Source organism: Cetorhinus maximus, unplaced genomic scaffold (genome assembly GCF_964194155.1).
Source record: "Cetorhinus maximus unplaced genomic scaffold, sCetMax3.hap1.1 HAP1_SCAFFOLD_225, whole genome shotgun sequence".
In the NCBI taxonomy this organism is placed as follows: domain Eukaryota; kingdom Metazoa; phylum Chordata; class Chondrichthyes; order Lamniformes; family Cetorhinidae; genus Cetorhinus; species Cetorhinus maximus.
In genome coordinates this window covers 148153-167246 of record NW_027596194.1, presented here as the reverse complement: position 1 = coordinate 167246, position 19094 = coordinate 148153, and the positions used below count along the sequence as shown (strand labels likewise).

At 49.9% G+C, this 19094-nt stretch overlaps 1 protein-coding gene across 1 annotated transcript in view; it reads left to right on the top strand.

Annotated features, from left to right (window-relative positions):
• The window catches only part of slc19a1 (solute carrier family 19 member 1), a 45556-nt gene extending 30924 nt beyond the window's left edge, over positions 1-14632 (top strand). Inside the window, exons 4-6 of the mRNA XM_078535055.1 lie at positions 3775-3967; positions 6272-6413; positions 14422-14632. Of these exons, the coding sequence (XP_078391181.1) occupies positions 3775-3967; positions 6272-6413; positions 14422-14613 (527 nt within the window). The 3' untranslated portion in view covers positions 14614-14632. The remainder of the gene's footprint in view (positions 1-3774; positions 3968-6271; positions 6414-14421) is intronic.
• Positions 14633-19094: the final 4462 nt, after the last annotated feature.

The window sequence follows — 19094 nt, the reverse complement described above, 5'->3', positions numbered from 1 at the left end:
AAGTAACGAAGAAAAGCCCTCGATCATATTCTCATCAAACGCCATCATTGACTGATTATCCTGTGACAAGTGTTATGGTGACATCTTTCATCCATAAAATTGTATCCTGACACATCAGATTCGAAAGTACCCCGAGAATAAGCAACTTTAACTTTTCCAGTATCTCTAGCTACAGCACAAATGCACAAGCAAAAGGGCCTAAAACCTTTCCAAGCAAACACAGGCGATGTAAGGCCTTCCCTTTTACCTCCTTTCTCCTCACCGTCCAAGGCCCCAAACACTCCTTCCAAATGAAGCAATGATTTACGGGCACTTTCAATCTAGTTGACTGTATTTGCTGCTCTCGATGTGGCGGTATCTACATTGGGGAGACCAAATGCAGAATGGGTGACTATTCTGCAGATTCCCCCTGTTCAGTCCAGAAGCATGACCCTGAGCTTCTGGTGTCCAGTCGTTTTAATCCTCCATCTTGCTCTCACGCTGACATCTCTGTCCTTGGCCTGCTGCACTGTTCGAATAGAACTCAGTGCAAGCTTGAACAGAACCTCATCTTCCGATTAGACACTTTACAGCCTTCTGGACTCAACATTGAGGTCAACAATTTCAGGCTATAATCTCTACCCCACTCGGTTTCATTTCCTTTGGTTTGTTTTTTTTTTCTTTCAGACAGCACACCTGCTGTAGGCTTATCTTTTTGTTTCTTTGTTTTGTTTCTTGCCGCATCATCATTCCCTTCGGCCCCGGAACACTGAGTCTTCTGTCGTTCAATCTCCTGTCATTCAATCTCTCCTGACTTTTGCCCTATCACACACCTACCATTTTGTCCTTGTCCCACCCACTCCTTGCCCGAAACCTATTACATCTCAAACTTTTCTCAGTTCTGACGAAAGGTCAAAAACCCAAAATGTTAACTCTGTTTCTCTCTCCACAGATACTGCCTTAACCTGCTGAGTGTTTCCAGCATTTTCCGTTTTAAAACCAAAAGCTTTAATCATTGAAGATTAAACCTAATCTCAAATACTTAGCATTCCTATCCTTTTCTCCCTCATGGGTTTATCTAGCTCTCCCTTAAATACATCTGACCATGTTAGTGTGGCTCAGTTGGTTGCACACTCTCCTCTGAATCGCGAGGTTTTTTTTATATCTAATCCCACTCCTGGACTTGAACATGACGATCAAAGCTGACCCTCCAATGCAGTACCGGGGGCCCTCGACCGTGTCCGGCCCATCTCCCGCACATCCGCTCTCACGCCTTCTCCTCCCTCCCAGAAACATGATAGGGTCCCCCTTGTCCTCACTTATCCCCCAACCAGCCTCTGTATTCAAAGGATCATCCTCCGCCATTTCCGACAACTCCAGCATGATGCCACCACCAAACACATCTTCTCCTCATCTCCCCAGCGGCATTCAGTAGGGATCGTTCCCTCTGTGACACCCTGGTCCACTCCTCCATCACCCCCTACTCCTCAACCCCCACCTATGGCACCTCCCCATGCCCACGCAAAAGATGCAACACCTGCCCCTTCACTTCCCCTCTCCTCACCGTCCAAGGGCCCAAACACTCATTTCAAGTGAAGCAGCATTTCCCCCAACTTAGTCTACTGCATTCGTTGCTCCCAATGCGGTTTCCTCTACATTGGAGAGACCAAACGCAGAGTGGGTGACCGCTTTGCAGAACACCTGCGGTCTGTCCGCAAGCATTACCCAAACCTCCCTGTCGCTTGCCATTTTAACACTCCACCCTGCTCTCTTGCCCACAAGTCTGTCCTTGGCTTGCTGCATTGTTCCAGTGAAGCTCAACGCAAACTGGAGGAACAGCACCTCACCTTCCGACTAGGCACTTTACAGCCTTCCAGACTGAATATTGAGTTCAACAACTTTAGATCTTAAACTCCCTCCTCCATCCCCACCCCCTTTCCGTTTCTTCCCCCTCCCTTTTGTTTTTTCCTATAATTTATATAGATTTTTCTTTTCCCACCTATTTCCATTATTTTTAAATGTATTCCACCCACCGTTTATTTCACCCCACCCCCACTAGAGCTACCTTGCTTGTCCTGCTATCCACTCTTAATTAGCACATTCTTTTAGATAATATCACCACCTTCAACACCTCTTTGTTCTTTTGTCTGTGACATCTTTTAGTTATCTCCTCCTATCACTGCTTGCTTGTCCCAACAACCCCCCCACCTTCTTCCCCCCCCTACTTAAACCAGCTTATATTTCACCCCTTTCCTATTTCTACTTAGTTCTGTTGAAGGGTCATGAGGACTCGAAACATCAACTGTTTTCCTCTCCGCAGATGCTGCCAGACCTGCTGAGTTTTTCCAGGTATTTCTGTTTTTGTTTTGGATTTCCGGCATCTGCAGTTTTTTGTTTTTATATCAGTACCGGGGGAGTGCTGCTGCATCAGGGGCATGTCAACAGCTGAAGTGTTAAACCGAGGCCCCACTTGTCTGCTCAGGTGCATGTAAAAGATCCAATGGCACTGTTTCGGAGAATAGTAGGGGGAGCTCTCCCCGGTGTCCTGGTCAATATTTGTCCCACAATCACCATCACAAGCACAGATTACCTGGCCATATCACATTGCTGTTTGTGGGAGCTTGCTGTGCACAAATTGGCTGCTACATCACAACAGTGACTACACTTCAGAAGTACTCCATTGGATGTCTCAAGGCGCTTTACGGCCGGTGGTTGTGAAAGCGTGATATAAACACAAGTCTTTCTTTTGTTTGCCCCCGTGACTCCACGTTTGAACAAGTTCCACATTCTCATCACTCTTTGGACAAAGACATTTCTCCTGACTTCCTTTATTGGGTTTACCGTGAATCAAGAGATACAAGACGACCCCATTTTACCGGCCCCAAAAACCGTGGGCAGGATTTTATGTCCCGCGGGCAGGCGCGTGCCTGACCCGATCAGGCATAAAAGAGCGCGCGATGACATCGGGCGGGCGTGCTAGAGGCTAGGAATCCTGTGGTGAGTAACTCACCTCCTGACTCCCTAAAGCCTGTCCACCATCTACAAGGCACAAGTCAGGAGTGTGATGGGATACTCTCCACTTACCTGGATGAGTGCAGCTCCCACAACACTCAAGAAGCTTGACGCCATCCAGGACAAAGCAACCAAATTGATTGGCACCATATCCACAAACATTCACTCCCTCCACCACCAACACACAGTGACAGCAGTGTGTGTACCATCTACAAGATGCACTGCAGCAACTCACCAAGGCTCCTTCAACAGCACCTTTCAAACCCATGACCACTACCATCTAGAAGGACAAGGGCAGCAGATACATGGGAACACCACCACCTGGAAGTTCCCTTTCAAGCCACATACCATCCTGACTTGGAAATATATCGCCGTTCCTTCACTGTCACTGGGTCAAAATCCTGGAACTCCCTCCCTAACAGCACTGTGGGTGTGCCTACACCACATGGACTGCAGCGGTTCAAGAGGGCAGCTCCCCACCACCTTCTCAAGGGGTAATTAGGGATGGGCAATAAATGCTGGACCAGCCAGCGACGCCCAAAACGAATGAAAAAAAAACACCGACACCTTCGAACCCATTCATGATTTTGAAGACCTCTACCAGGTCTCCCCTCCGCCGTTTTTTCTTCCCAGTGGAAGAGAAGCCGGGACTTGGGGAAAATAAAAGCCAATGATGATTGTGTGCGATTCCCACCACGCCCCGGTGTTGCTGCCTGATCCCCCGTCCGGTTCCGTGGCCCCCCTCAGGTTTTCAGCTGGCTTTCTCCTTCCTCTCGTTGGCAGGTGCCATTGCGTCTTTCTCGGCCGGGCACGTCACCATGCAGTGGTCGCTGTGGGCGGAGCTGATCATTTTTGTTGTTACGGCGCTGCAGGCCGGACTCCTCTTCCTCATGAACACCACCACCAACATCTGGGTCTGCTACGTTGGCTTCGTCCTGTTCCGGAGTAGCCACCAGCTCCTGGTTCCCATAGCGATGTGAGTATTACTCGTGGCTCCCCCTCCCCCTCCCCCTCCCCAACCCACCGACCACCCCCCCACCCCCCACCCCCCACCCCCCTCCCCCCACCCCCCACCAGGCGTCGTCTGAAAGGGCGGAGGAAAATCAGATTCAATTGCAACTCCAAGCCAGGAATTCCATACAGGTTCAAAAAGTTAGGAAAAACGTTGGGAATTTGGGAAAGATGCAGGTCGCTGGGGGGGGGCGATGCCCCCCCCAGCGGGCATTCTCGGAACTGCCGCCTCGAGCAAGAACGGACCAAATTGGAGAAAAAAGTAGAACCACAGAGCACAGAAGGAGGCCATTCGGCCCATTGTGCCTGTGCCAGCTCTTTTGACGCAGTTCGACTCTCCTGCAGCTCCCCCCCTGCCCCATGTTTCTCCTCTTCAGGTGTTAATCCTTATGAAAGTAGCTGAAAAGAGAGACATGTTGCCGAATCTTTTCGTCTTGCACTCAGCAGGACAAACACCAGAATGCCAAATTTCCACCGATCGCAACAATTTATACTCCAGGAGAAAAGAGTGCTGATTGGTTGGCAAGTCCACTATGGCTCGCTGAGACGTTGCCATGGAGAACATGATTGGGATCTGTAGGCTCCTCTAGCTCCTGGGTAATTTAAAAAAAAGCTGGAGGCTTGAACATATTCCTTTTGTTTCCAGAGAATGGGTCCCTGTGTATGAATGTATGTCACTTCTAACAAGCGTAAATGAACCACATTAAGAGCTTGAATGATTAACTTAAATTGTTTGTTAGTGTAGCTATTCCACAATTGGTCTCGCTGGATTAGCGCACTCCTCTTTTTCTGTCTTTTTTTTTGTCTCTCTCTTTCTGTCTGTCTCTCTCTGTCTGTCTCACTCTTTCAGTCTCCCTCTCTTTCTTTCTCCCTTTCTTTCTCTCTCTCTCTTCCTCTCTCTCTTTCTCTCTCTCGCTCTCTCTCTCTCCCTTTCTTTCTCTCTCCTTCTTTCTCTCTCTCTCACTCTCTTTCCCGCTCTCTCTTTCTTTCTCCCTTTCTTTCTCTCTCTCTCTTCCTCTCTCTCTTTCTCTCTCTCGCTCTCTCTCTCTCCCTTTCTTTCTCTCTCTTTCTTTCTCTCTCTCTCACTCACTCTCTTTCCCGCTCTCTCTTTCTCTCTCTCTTTCTTCTTTCTCTCTCACTCTCTCTCTTTCTTCTTTCTCTCTATCTTCTTTCTCTCCCTCTCTCTTTCTCTCTCTCTTTCTTTAACCCCTGCAGGAAGCGTCGATAGTATACATGTGGAGTTTGAGAACAGGGTCAGGTGAAACCCAGACGACGAGACCGTCTGTTCAGGCTCACACTTGGGCCTGGTACGGGAGGGACAATGGGCCTTGTGCTCTAGACAAGAGTCAGTGTCTTCAGCTGGGATGGGAGTGGGGGGTTGGGGGGAGCAGATAGTGGGGGGAACACATGAAGCAATGACTTTCATGCTCTGGTCCAATCGAAAACCCTCTGAGCCACTCACTTGTTAAAGGCCAGAACAAGGCTGGTGCACTGGAGACAACTTCCTGTTGAGAGTAGAATTTAGGCCAATAAATGTGGATCAGAAATAAACACATAGAAAATGTTGGAAATGCTCAACAGGCCAGGAGAGAGAGAGAGAGGGAGACAGAATCAACGTCTCAGATTGATAACTTTTCATCGGAGCTGGGAAAAATGAGAGTTGTAGCAGGTTTCAAGCAAGTATGCGGGGGGTGGGGGGTGGGGGGTGGGGTAAAAAAGGGAAGGTCTGTGATAAGCCAGGAGAGATTGAAAGACAAAAAGGGGTGATGGTGTAAGGCCAAAGAAGATGGTAATGAGACAAGGAAAGAAACAAAGCATGGGTCGAGAGGTGTGAATGTAAATAGAAGAATAATTATCAGTAGCGCCTGTCTGAACGAATGGGGAGTGGTCATTGTGGCCTGGAGTTGTGGAATTCAACACCGGGGTCCGGAAGGCCGTAGGGAGCCTCACCGAAAGATGAGGTGCTGCTCTTTCAGCTTACGGTGAGTTTAATTGAGACGGTGCAGGAGACCGAGGACAGGGAGGTGAACGTGGGAGCGCGGCCGGAGAATTAAAGCGACAGGCGGCCGGACGCTCGGGGTCACGCTTGCGGACTGAACGGTGGCGGCGTTCTGGAAAGCAACCGCCCCGCCCTCCACCCCCACCCCCACCCGTCTGTGTTCGGTCTCCCCAAAGCGTTGATCAGACTTTGTGGTGAAGGGTTGTCAGCCGTGAAGGATGTCACCGCTGCTGAGTGCGTTTGTCCTGACTGGGTGTCCACTGTCATTAGTTTTCAGATTGCTGCGTCACTGTCTAAGGAACTCTGTGCCCTGGTGTTTGGTATCAACACCTTCCTGGCCACCATCTTAAAAACCATCATCACCCTGATCATTGCTGACAAGCGGGGCCTAGGGCTGCATGTGAACAACCAGGTAAGCGGAAGATTAAAAATCTGTCGAGCTTCCCCTCTGTCATACGCCGGGCCAGGAGGACATTGATTTTGGGGTGGGTGGGAGAGGGACTTTATAAACCACTAGCTAGGCCTCGGCTGGAGTCCCGTGCCCAATCCTGGGCACCGCACATCAGGAAGGATGTCAGATTCTCGGAGAGAGTACGGAGAGGATTTACTAGAATGGTACCGGGGGTGAGGGAGAGACTGGAGGAGCTGGGAATGATTAGGATGAGGAAAAGATGAGGGGGAAATGTCCTCTCGGAGGGTCTGTTAGTCTGTGGGATTCTCTTCCCCAGAGACCAGTGGAGGCTGCGTCACTGAATTTATTCAAGGCCGAATAAGGACGGATTTTTGATTGACGAGGGATCCAAAGGTTATGGGCGAGGAGGGGAGGTGAGTGGGGGCAGACGGCAAAGTGGAGTTTGGATCGCAGCCAGATCGTCCGTGATCTTATTGAATGGCGGAGCAGGCTCCGAAGTCCTGTGTTCCTGTAAACTGGGACTGTTCTCCTTAGAGCAGAGAAGGTTAAGGGTAGATTTAATGGAGGCGTTCAAAACTCATGAGGGGTTTTGATAGGATTAATGAGGGGGAACTGTTTCCACTGGCAAGAGGGAGAGCAGAGGGGGTTAACAGATTTAACATAACTGGCAAAAGCAGCGGGCTGGAGATGAAGAATTGTTCAGCCAGCTGTTCTGGTTTGGAACTCGCTATCTGAAAAGGTGACAGAGGCAGGTTCAATAATTATAACGTCCAAAAAAGGGGCTTGAGCAAATACCTGAAGGGGAAAAGTACATAGGGCCATGGGGAAAGAGCAGGTGAGTGGGACTAATCGGCTCTCTCAGAGAGCTGGCATAGACCCTGTGGGCTGAATGGCCTCATTGCGTGCTGCCGGATTCTATAAAGCTCCCCTCTGCAGCACCCTGGGACTCTGGGCAGGTCAGTCCAGGCAGCTGTGCAACCTCACACCCCTGAGTATACCGTCTGCTGCGCACTGCAGTTGCTGGGCCTTGCGCATAGGCCGTTAAACTCAGGCTCTGCCTGCCCTCTCGGGTGAATGCGAAGGATGCCTAAGGGGGAGGGTGGGGGGGTGGTGGGGGAGGATGGTGTTTGCTCCCAGGGTCCTGTGGCCAACAGCGATCCCTCGATCAACCGCACGGGAAACAGATTACCTGGCCTTTCCCACATCGGTGCTTGTGGGATCCTGCTGTGCACAAAATCAGATACCCGGCTGCACTCCAAGAGTGACTGCGCCTCAAAAAGCATTTCATTGGCTGTGAGGGGGGTCATGAAGTGCGGTCTATACTCTAGGTACATATTTACATAGGTACGTGTGAAAGTTCTTTCTATCCCTGGGTCTCGCTCTGAGGCTTTGGTGGTGACATGGTGGAGGGGAGAGGGGGAAATGTAAATAAACATTTTGCTGCCCTTTTGCCGTGGGAGGAGGGGGCAGCCAAGCCAAAGGCAGCCATGCCGATCGTTTGGCCATGCGCTGTTGGAGCAGCGGACCTGCCAGCTCTCAGTTCCTGTTTTTTGGTGAGAAAGAGTGGGCAAGGGAGGGGCCCCACACACTGCAGGGGCTGGTGGAACACTGGAGGTGTCAGGCCTCGCTATCACAGTCCTCAAAGAAAGCTGACAATCAGCAGCCTAGGCTGAATAAGATCCGGGCGAACCCCGCACTAGAGTCGCGGAGTCATTGTGGGATATATGGAGGCCATTCGGCCCATCGAGTTCATGCCTGCTCTCTGTGGAGCAGCCCAGTCAGTCCCATTCCCCCACTCTCTCTCTCTCTCTCTCTCTCCATAGCTCTGCACATTTTTTCCCCTCAAGTCCTCATCCAATTTGCTTTTGAAATCCTTGATCGTCTCCCCCCCCCTTTCCCCTACCCGGGTGGGCAGCGAGTTCCAGGTCATTACCGCTCACTGAGTTAAAAAAAAAAGCTCTTCCTCACATCCCCCACGCCACTTGCCCAAAACCTTAAATCTGTGTCTCTTAGCCCTTGCACCGTCAGCCAATGGGAACAGTTTTTCTTAGCCTGCCTTGTCTAAACCTGTCAGAAACTTGTACCCCTCTATCAAATCTCCCCTCAACCTCCTTTGCTCCAAGGAGAACGACCCCAGCTTCTCCAACCTAACTTTGTAGATAAAATCCCTCATCCCTGGAACTGTTCTGGTAAATCTCCCTCCGCACCCTCACAAAGACCCACACATCCTTCCTAAAGCGTGGTGACCAGAACTGGAAGCAATACTCTAGTTGGGATCTAACCAGAGCTTTATAAAGGTTTAGCGTAACTTCCCTGCTTTTGTACTCAATACCTCTACTTATACGAATATATGAGCAAACAAAATAGGAGCAGAAGTAGGCTATTCAGCCCCTCAAGCCTGCTCTGCTATTCAGTAAGATCATGGCTGATCTGTTTGTGTTTCGAGTTCTACATTCCCATCTACCCCCGATAACCTTAGACTCTTGTTAGGCAAGGGAATCAGTCTACCTCTGCCTTAAAAATATTCAGGGACCCCACTCCCACTGCCTTCCAAAGTCGCATAACCCTCTGACCCTCATAACGCCCAATAAGGACGACCCCTAATTTTATAACAGTGCCCCCTAGTTCTGGACTCACTGACAAGAGGAAACATCCTTTCCATGTCCACTTTGTCAATACCGTTCAGGATCTTGTACACTTCAATCAAGTCACCCCTCACTCTTCTAAACTCCAGTGGAAACAAGCCCCGTCAGTCCGACCTTTCCTCATAAGACAACCCACTCATTTCAGCTATGAATCCAGTAAACCTCCTCTGTACTGTCTCCAACGCGTTTACATCCTTCCTTAAATAAGGAGACCAAAACTACACAGTATTCGAGGTGCGGTCTCACCAATGCCCTGTATAACTGAAGCATAACACCCTTACTTTTATGTTCAATTCCTCTCACAATAGAAGATATGAAGCCAACGATCCCATTAGCTTTGCTAATTACTCTCTTAATATGTCCTGTCACCTTCAATGATGGGTGCACATGAACCCCAGGTCTACCTCCAACTGAAATTTCCAACACCCCGATGTTGTCCCTTCCTTGGTGCAGACTCTTTCCCATGATTCCCTGGGTACTGGCAGCCCAGGCCCTATGAATTGGCTATTCTTCATGGTCGACCCGAGGCAGTGACTGCATTAGTGTAGCACCATTAACGTCCCAAGGAACCGTGCACCCTGCTGCTCAGTCTGAACAGCTTGTGGGGTCAATAGCAAGGCCAAGTGGTGGCTCTCAGCCAGCCTCCCCACTTCCCACCCAGCCGGAGAGATGGGGAAGGGGTTGGGTGACTGCAGTGGTGGGTTTCAAGGGGGGAGTCTTGTGGGGAAGGGTGGGAGTGTTTGCCCACATACGGTGGGGCACGCACGCCCAGCTCTTGACTCGGCTGACCTTCAGACCCATCCGCTGGATAGCCAATGGACACAGGGGTCGTGGTGCGACAGGGTCAAGGGTGAGAAAATTAACTGAGGTCAGCGGCGGCCCCTCCCACCTCCACTGCCCCAGCCGATCTACCCGGCGATGGATGTGGCTTGAAGATTTTCCGTGGGCCTCTGTTGATGCATTGGGGTCAACAATACCAAGCTTGATTGAGCTTGGGGTTGGATCCTTCTGGAGTTAATCTGGGTAAATACAGTAAGCGCTAATGTGGATAGCTGTCTCCATGATAAATAACAAAATGAACAAATACTTAATTTGTTTGCCGGAGTTATAATTCTGCAGCTGAAGGTTGGTCACCTGTTTCCACAGAAGGGTTATGAATGGCCTTTCAGTGCTGTAAATATCCCCCTTTAGGCCAGGTGTCGATGTTGTTCATCAGATTTTTGGCTTTAAAAGTAGAATCATAGAGTACAAAAGCAAAGAAGTTATTCTGAACGTTTATAAATGACCGGTTTGGCCCCAGCCTGAGTATTGTGTCCAACTCTGGGCACCAGCCTTTAGGAAGGAGGGTCAAGGCCTTGGATAGGGTGCAGAGGAGATTGACCAGGAAGGTACCAACAATGAAGGACTTCAGTCATGCAGAGAGGCTGGAGAGGGTAGGGTTCTCCTTAGAGCTGGGAGGCTAAGGGGAGTTTGACCTGAAGCGTTTGAAACCCTGAGGGCTTCTGATTGTGTAAATAAGGGGGGACTTGTTTCCAGTGGTCAGGGGGGGGGGGGTCCATTCCCGGGGTGACTCAGATTGAAGATAATTGGCGAAAGAACCAGAGGGGGAGATGAGGAGAATATTTCTTTACTTAGCAAGTTGTTGTTATGCGCTGCCTGAAAGGGAGGTGAAAGCAGATTTGTTGGTAACTTTCAAAAGGGGGATGGTTGAAGAGAAGAAAAATTGTAGGGCTGTGTGGAATGAGTGGGAATAATTGGATAGCTTCCAAAGGAGCCAGCACAGGCTCGATGGACCAAATGGCCTACGTCTGTGTCATGGGGCGGAAATTGATGTGCCCCCTGGAGGCAGAGGAGGGGTGGGGTGTACAATAGGTGGGAAGGTGAGCCCCTCACCTTCCCGACTCCCCCCAGTCAAATCCGGGGCAGGAAGGGTCAAGAAGAGCCAATTGCGGCTCTTACATGGCAACTTAAGGTCTTCGACCCACCGCCACAGGTATTCAACACAACGGTAAACACTGGCAGACATGCCTGCCCCCTGGTTGGGTGGGAGGGGAGGGCGTGGTCCATCCTTCTTGGACATCCTGTGCCCAATGGAGGGGCCTGCTGGTGGCAAGAGAGGGACCCGCAGGAAGCCACACCCTGCCCTTTATTGCAAACCCCGTGCCCCCCTCTCACCAAGGCCCCCTATCTGGCTCTGGCAATCCTGTGCCACTCGCCTGCACTCCGGGACCTCCAGTGACGACCTTTATCCTCGAGGCTGCTGCTATACCAGCAGTGTCCATCACTCCTGGGGGGGGCGGCGCTGTCGGTACTAGAGAGCTGTCAGCCTCTGATTGGCCAGTAGCTCTCGGAGGCCAGACATTTACCCTTCTAGGAAAGTCCGGGGTGGGTTGCGGTGGGGGGGCGGTGGGATGCCCCTAGTTGAGGCGGGAACCATGTTAGCAATCAGTGGAAGGGCTAATTGGGACTTATCCTGAAGGGGCTCCTGGAAATGGCATTGATGGGATTGTCACTGGCTCCCCAGCCGATAGGTGGATCCAACACCCTGACCATTAACTTCTGCCCATAGCACTCATCTTCACTCTCCCCCACCTCCACTATCCACATCTACAGGGCAACCTGAATCTGAACAAAGACAAGAGAGAATACCTCATATTGCCCCAGTGGCCTGAAGCAAAGATGCTAACAGGGGACTATGCCAAGCTCCTAGTTAATTTGCAGAAGACACAAGCATGTTCAAGCCTATAGTTTCCCCTGTTGCTTTCTCCATGGCAATGCCTCAGCCAATCAGAGCCGACTTGCCAACCAATCCGAACCCCTTTCCCCTGCGGTATAAATTATTGTGAGCGTTTGAAATTTGGCATTCTTGCATTTGTCCTGATGAGTGCAAGACGAAAAACTTTGGCAAAATGGACTCTCTTTGCAGCAAAAGATCCAATAGGGTTAACTGAGAGAAACTATTTTCTCGTGTTGCGGGCTTGGGGAGTCCAGATCAAGGGGGGGCACAATCTTAAAATTTGAGCCAGGCCTTTCAGGGGCGATGTCAGGAAGCACTTCCTCACACCAAGGGTAGTGGAAATCTGGAACTCTCTCCCCACCCCTACCCCCCCAACCCCCCACCCCCACACATAAAAACTGGCCTTGGCTGATGGCCAATTATAACTTCAGACCCGAGATGGATAGATTTTTGTTGAGTAAGGGCATTAAGGGTTACGGAATCAAGGCAGTTAAGATACAGGTCAGCCGCGGTCTAGTTGAATGGCGGAACAGGCTCGATGAGGCTGAATGGCCTACTCCGCGCGGAGGAGAGCCACGATAGCCGCTCGCAAACGCGTGGCTGACGGTCAGAAGCGAGCGGGAGGGAATGCGGGCAAAACGGAGGAGATTACACCACCAGGGTTGACGGGAACCAGGGCAGTCGCCATTAGCACCCTGTTCATGGACTAAACGTGCTCGTAAGTAATGATTGAGGCTTTCGGCCTAGTGGTTGGCCGTTATTGAAAAGCATTGTGCAGGTCGAGGCTGATGAGCAGGGCTTAAATTGTAGCGACAAACCGTGTTGTTATTTTTAAACATTGTTTTCTTGACAGCACAGGAAGCTGAGCAACCTCCTCGTTATAATAGCCACATTCTGTATGTACACTTAAAGCTGACAGGAAACTGAATTAGGCCCAGGTACCCGTGGTTTAATGTGGTCTTGAAAACACAGGACATTACATAATTCTGATATTCATAATAGCGACCGCTATTTCAACCTCTTCATGGAGCAGGAATGGTGCCCTGAGGAAGGCCAAAACCACAGTGTCAGAAGGAACTGCCAAATGGAGAATTCCAGAACTTCAGGCTTTCCAGCCAGGGATCTGCTTGCAGTTGACTTAATTGAGAAACAGCGTATTAATGACAGCTGTTAAAGCAGGCCTTGTTTTGTGGATTTTGTTTTCGCAACAAGCCACAAAGAGCAAAAACATTTTTTTTAATATTATATATATATATTTTTTTAATTAATTATTGTTAAGCTGAAAGCAGAGCTTGCTTGACAACGTATAATATAGCACTGGGTGTGACTGGCAGACCTTTGCAACACTCACTGGTGCTGACTCCATGTTCATTCCCAGCGGGATTCTGCTAGTCCCTGCATTATCCCAAGAGGATGGTTCAATAGGACCCTGCGCTCCTCTAGCGCCTCAGAGCAAGAGTAAGGGGGTCGCCCATTTAAGACAGAGTTGAGGAGGAATTTCTTCTCTCAGAGGGCGGTCAATCTGTGGAATTCTTTACCGCAGAGGTGCTGTAGAGGCTGCGTCGATAAGTAATATTCGAGGCTGATGTGGACAGATTTTTAATCAGTAAGGGGACCAAAGGTGATGGGGGAAAAGGCAGGAAAGCGGAGTTGAGGATTATCAGATCAGCCATGATCTCATTGAATGGCGGAGCAGACTTGATGGGCCGAATGGCCTGCTCCTGCTCCTATGGTCTTAGGAGGTCCCAAAGCACTTTGCAGCCAATGACGTTTTTTTTTTGACGTGTAGCCCCTGTTGTAATGTAGGAAAAGTGGCAGTCAATTTGTGCACAGCAAGCTCCCACACAGAGCACCGTGATAATGACCAGACAATCTGTTTTTGCGATGTCAGTTGAGGGGTAACTATTGGCTGGGGCGGAACCCCTTTGAAGTAGTGCCAGGGGATCTTTTACCCTGGCCTGAGAGGGCAGACAAGAGGGCCTCGGTTTGACATCTCATCTGAAAGTTGGCACCTCTGACAGTGCAGCGCTCCCTCAGTACGGCAGTGGGAGCGTCTGCCTAGGTTATCGGTCGTGGGTCGTGGGACTTGAACACTCGACATTCTGCCTCAGAAGCGAGAGTGCTACCCGCCCAGCCATGCCTGGCACATGGTGGGGGGTGGGGGGGGGTCACCAATTGGTAACAGCCCAACCCTGAACTCAAAGCTTCCTGGTCTATTATATGGGGCATGTGGAGGCAGCAGAATGGACAGCTCTCCCTGTCTAATGGGCACTTGGGTTTTCCACTGTGTTGGCAACAAGCTCTTCCAAAGTAGGACGAGAAGCCACAAAGGGAAATGATTAAGGCTAACTGTTATTAATTATACGATGTCCTGGAAATTTAGCTCATGGTTTTGGGTGCGATTCTACCTGATTTTCCACTGGCTTAAAAAAAATATCTAGGCCTGTTTGTAATCTAGCGTGGGCCTGTTAGTCCCTATAATCTTGTCGCTGACTGACCTCTGCTCATCTTGCCGTTGTAGACAGTAACTAACTCTTCCTCTCTTTACCTCTCGCACCTCCCTCACCCCCCTTCCCCCCACCCCCTCAACCCCCCTCACCTCCCACCCCATTGCCCCCGGCTGCAGTTCTACTTCTACATTGGCTACTTCTCCCTGCTGGCAACCACATACCTGGGGAGAGGGCTGTACGTCTTTGCCAGGCACCACCAGGAAAAGAAGGCCCGGGGGCCACGGAAGAAGGAGGAGGAGGCCGCCTGCTCGGTGTCGGAGATGGACAGGGCCGGCGGTCATGCCCACACGACCTGCCCAAAGGCGTGAGGCGGAGATGGACATCGGCGAGGGGTTGTTGAGGGAGGGTGGGGGTGGGTGGGTTGGGTGGGTGGGGGAGGGGGGGGGGGTGGGGAGGGGAGGGGAGGGGCAGGGTTGGGGGGGGAGGGGAAGCTGCCTCTCGTGCCTTAAGGTAACAATCTCACGGGAGGGCGAGAGTGAGAACATTTTGGGTGTTTTATTTAAAGTGGAAAGCGTGAAAGCCTTGTTTGCGGCCAGGCGACAGATTGGCCACATTTCTGGCGTTGCGGGACCTTCTCGCTGAGTGCCGGTCGGTGCCGATCCCTTTTTGAGGTGCACAGAATGATCCCAAAGACAGAGTGTCCCTGTGACTGCGTGACTGCCACAGTTATACAGCCGATTGCCAAGGTAGATTATACAGATCCACCAAGTCAGTCAGCACTTCTTCAGTGACAGGACACTTAGCAGGACACACCAAGCCGAGGCCGCCCATCCTCCTTGGCAGCGCAGGTTTCGGGCGGGCGGGCTCAGGAAAGGAGCTAAGCAGCGAGCTTGGCCTATCTGCACGGAGCTGCTCACCAGCCTCGGAGACCGTATGACTTGCTGGCGCGACAGCATGGGGGCCAAAAGAAATGGGCATGGGGCTTTTGCAACTTCTGCCCTTGCCCCTACCCCCCCACTCCCAGCATGCCCAGGTTGGCCAAGCATTGTTCCCTGCGTTGTGTGCAATGGCCAGAACCAGCCAGCTGCCCATTTAGCTCCAAGTTGGCCGCTAACGGGCGGTGCCAAAGGCAAAGAGATATACCATGACGGCAGAAACTGAGATGAGGTAGGGAATACTCAGTATTGGATTGCGGTTAAGCATAATGTGCCTTCGCTGCCAACTTGAATACCTAGGAATTAGGGGGGAGACGTAGAGTCTACACGACCACCCACTTGACTATGAAGTAAGATGTCAATCATTTCAAAATTACGCACTTTAACTTGGAAAACAGGATGGTTTATCCTTGTATTTAACTCACAGTATCACCAGCATGCCTTCTCAACGCGAGCCCCTCTGCGTGATCATTCGATTGCCATTGACTTGACTGAGCGGTACATGCGTTTTGGGTGGCAGACGATATTGCCCTCAGCACAGTGATCACAAAGGCACTGGCCATCAGTCACGGGCCTAATGTTTTTCAGCACAATTAAAGGACACTACCTGCCTTACCCCAAGACACACTAGGCTGTGGTGCACAGAACCTACATCAGAGGGTTCCAAAGAGGCCTGGTAAAGATGGTGATGGACCAATTTTCCAAACGGCCGCGATTATGATGGGAGAGGGAAGCAGATGGAAAGGAGAATCAGCTGTAACATAGGACAACGTTATTAACGAAAAGAGAGACAGGCTGGCGAAGCATTTCGTCTGGCACTCATCAGGAAAGACACAAGAGTGTCAAATTTCAGAGGGAGCAACAATTTACACTGCATGAGTAAAGGGCGTTGATTGGTTGGCAAGATGACTCTGATTGATTGAGGCATTGCCATGGAGAATGCACCAGGGAGCTCTTGTCCCTAACGCTTTTGTTTCATTTGAAAAAGGCACAATGCCTGGGCATGTTCCTTTTGGCTGCAGAGGACAGGTCCTTGCATATGAATATATGTAGCTTCGAGCATACATAAGTGAGCTACATTGTGAGCCCGGCTCAATCTTAAATGGGCTGTTAGTGTAATTCTTGGCACAGTTGGGATTGTTCAGCAAGTGCTGTCCAATATCTAATGTTAGACATTATGTTCTGAGTTTTGCAAGCAGGGGCTGAGTATGGTCAGTTCTCTGCCTGTTGCGAACATCTGAAGGGACGTGCAGATGTTGGGGGGGTATGCCCTATGTAACTGGCATCACACCAGAATTGACTTGACAACCAATCAGCACCCTTTCTTCATGCAGTATAAATTGTTGCTCCCTCTGAAATTTGGTATTCTTGCATCCGCCCTGATGAGTGGAAGACGAAAAGCTTCAACAAGCGCGTCTATTTTTTTCAGCAATACTCAACTTCTACACTACCAGACGACTAACTCTATTACTGCACCACCCATTAACCAGCTCAATTTACATGGCTGATAAGGATGAAGATCAAATTGATTGACTGTAGCTTGATCATATTTTAGTGGTTTATACTTAGCGACTAACAATAATAATGTTAAAAAAGATTTTTTTTCAACATATATTTAACGGATAGCATTGGAGGTTTGATCGATAGTTGTGAGGGGTTCCAATTTCAGTCACGAGGACTGGTTAGCAATGATGCGAGCGCCTCAAGATCATGTCTCTGCTTTCTAAATTAGGGTAACTCTTTCAAGTTATCAACAGTCACAGATTGCAACTCTTTCGAGTACAATCACGGTTCTTGGTTTCCGGGAGTGGGACATAAACCCACAACCCTCTGATTCAAAGGCGAGGGTGCTTCTTCAGCAGCTTTGATGATTAAGCGCCTCTTCGCGACCCCAGTCAGGGAGCCATCATTGTAAATTGGGAATCAAACTCAGAAATCGGGGATTATTGTGAAGAGGAGGGAGCATCGAAACGTGGCAATGTTTATTTTTTGTTTGCCAACCGAAACCGGGTTGCACGGGGGATTTGCGTCTGGCTCTGGGGCACCTTTTATGTTCCTGAGGGTCAGATTGGCCCTCGCTAAGCTTTGCAGTAATCGTACAGTCCATAATCACACAAGGACAATCTTCTTCATCATAAGATCCGGCTGAGTCTCAGGACCCAGTAGGCGATACTTTGCTATGACGGTGTCGCCGTGACATATGGGTTGCCGGCTCCTGTTGGACCTATTCCGGGAGGTTCGGTCACATGACCTCTTACGCCTGACCCGTCCTACCCGGTCGGGCTGCCTTTCCTTCCCTTCCCCCACATTTCCCAGGCTTCAATGGCTTATTGGGCGAAAGAAATTTTATGGTTAAAAAAAAAAATACCCATTGTTTCCCAGTTTTCCTTCTCAATTGCTTGTGGCGGTGTCTAACCGATTAAACGTCAATTCTTGGAGAGCCCAGGGCAACCCTGGAAGAGGTTGCAGCCCGCTGATGACAGTTTAACCACGTGCCACCCTCATGGGTACGGGTCTGCTGTTCAGGGACGGATCTCCCCAGGAGCTGATTTAGAAGGAATTATTTAAACTTGATTACAAGGCCCCATTTTCTCACGCTCAGTTTAAGAGCAGGGGTTGAACAACAGAGACCCACCAAGCTGATCTCCACGTGCTCTGTAGGTAAACCCATTCCAAAGGCCTTCAGTTCACGATACTTCTTCGCCATTCCTGGTCATGTCAAACCTGTTCTGCAAATATTGCCACTGGACTGATCAGTACCAAGATTTGTTGATAGTCCGGCCTAGCTGGACACTAGAGGCAGGCCAGGTGCCTGCAGCACACCCTGGCAGATGCCGCGGGTGATGATTAGTTGACAGAAGAACGTCCAGGTTGTGTGTTAGGCCGGAATGATTGCCTCCTGAAGCCATGCTACAAGAGCAGCTTTATAATTCAGTCCCAGGCTTCATTGAGGCCTCACTTAGGGCTCCCAACTCTGATTGGGCTGTCCCCGGAGGCTTCATGGGGGAACAAGTTGGGGTAGCGGTACTGTTGCTGGGCGAGTAATCCCGAAGCCCAGGCTCTGGGGGTATTCGAATCCCACTGGTGAATTTAAATGTAATTAATTTAAACAAAATCTGGAATCGAAAGCTCGTCTCAGTGACGGTGACCATGGAACTATCGTCGATTGTCGTAAAAACCCATCTGGTTCACTAATGTCCCTTTAGGGAAGGAAATCTGCCGTCCTTACCCGGTCTGACCTACATGTGACTCCAGACCCACAACAATGCCCTCTGAAATGGCCTAGCGAGCCACTCAGTTCAAGGGCAATTAGAGATGGGCAACAAATGCTGGCCTTGCCAGCGACGCCCACATCCCGTGAAAGAATAAATAAAAAATATCGCACCTCTCACCCTTCACAGTGCCTACCTCCAGCTCCGAAACTAAAATATTCAGAAGCATTGAAAGGAAAACACTTTCTTAAAAAAATTGTCCCTATTATTTTTCTTCACTTAGTTTGTTCGCAGCGATTCACCTTGAAGTACGGGAGAGCCCAGGACAGTCCCGAGGGGTTGGAAACCCTCCACTCACTGCACGTTGAATGCAAAGGCTCAGCCCTACCTAGCAGCCTTCTTTTGCTCAATTTGCCAGTGAAGCAGTGAAATGATTCCCTCTTCAAATTTATTCTTCGGTTGTGCATTGCCTCCTGCAAGCAAAGAGGTAATGGAGCCTTGCCAAGGTCCTAATGTAAAGGTTGCCGGACCGAGAGATTATTTCCAGTGCTTACTTAGAATATATACATAGGAACATAATATATATATACATATATCGATATAGATATATGTTTGTTTGAATGAAATATGTGTACAGTTTTAAGGTTTTAGTGTACAGGTACCAAAATGGTGCATGGCTACGATTTAATGACTAGATATATT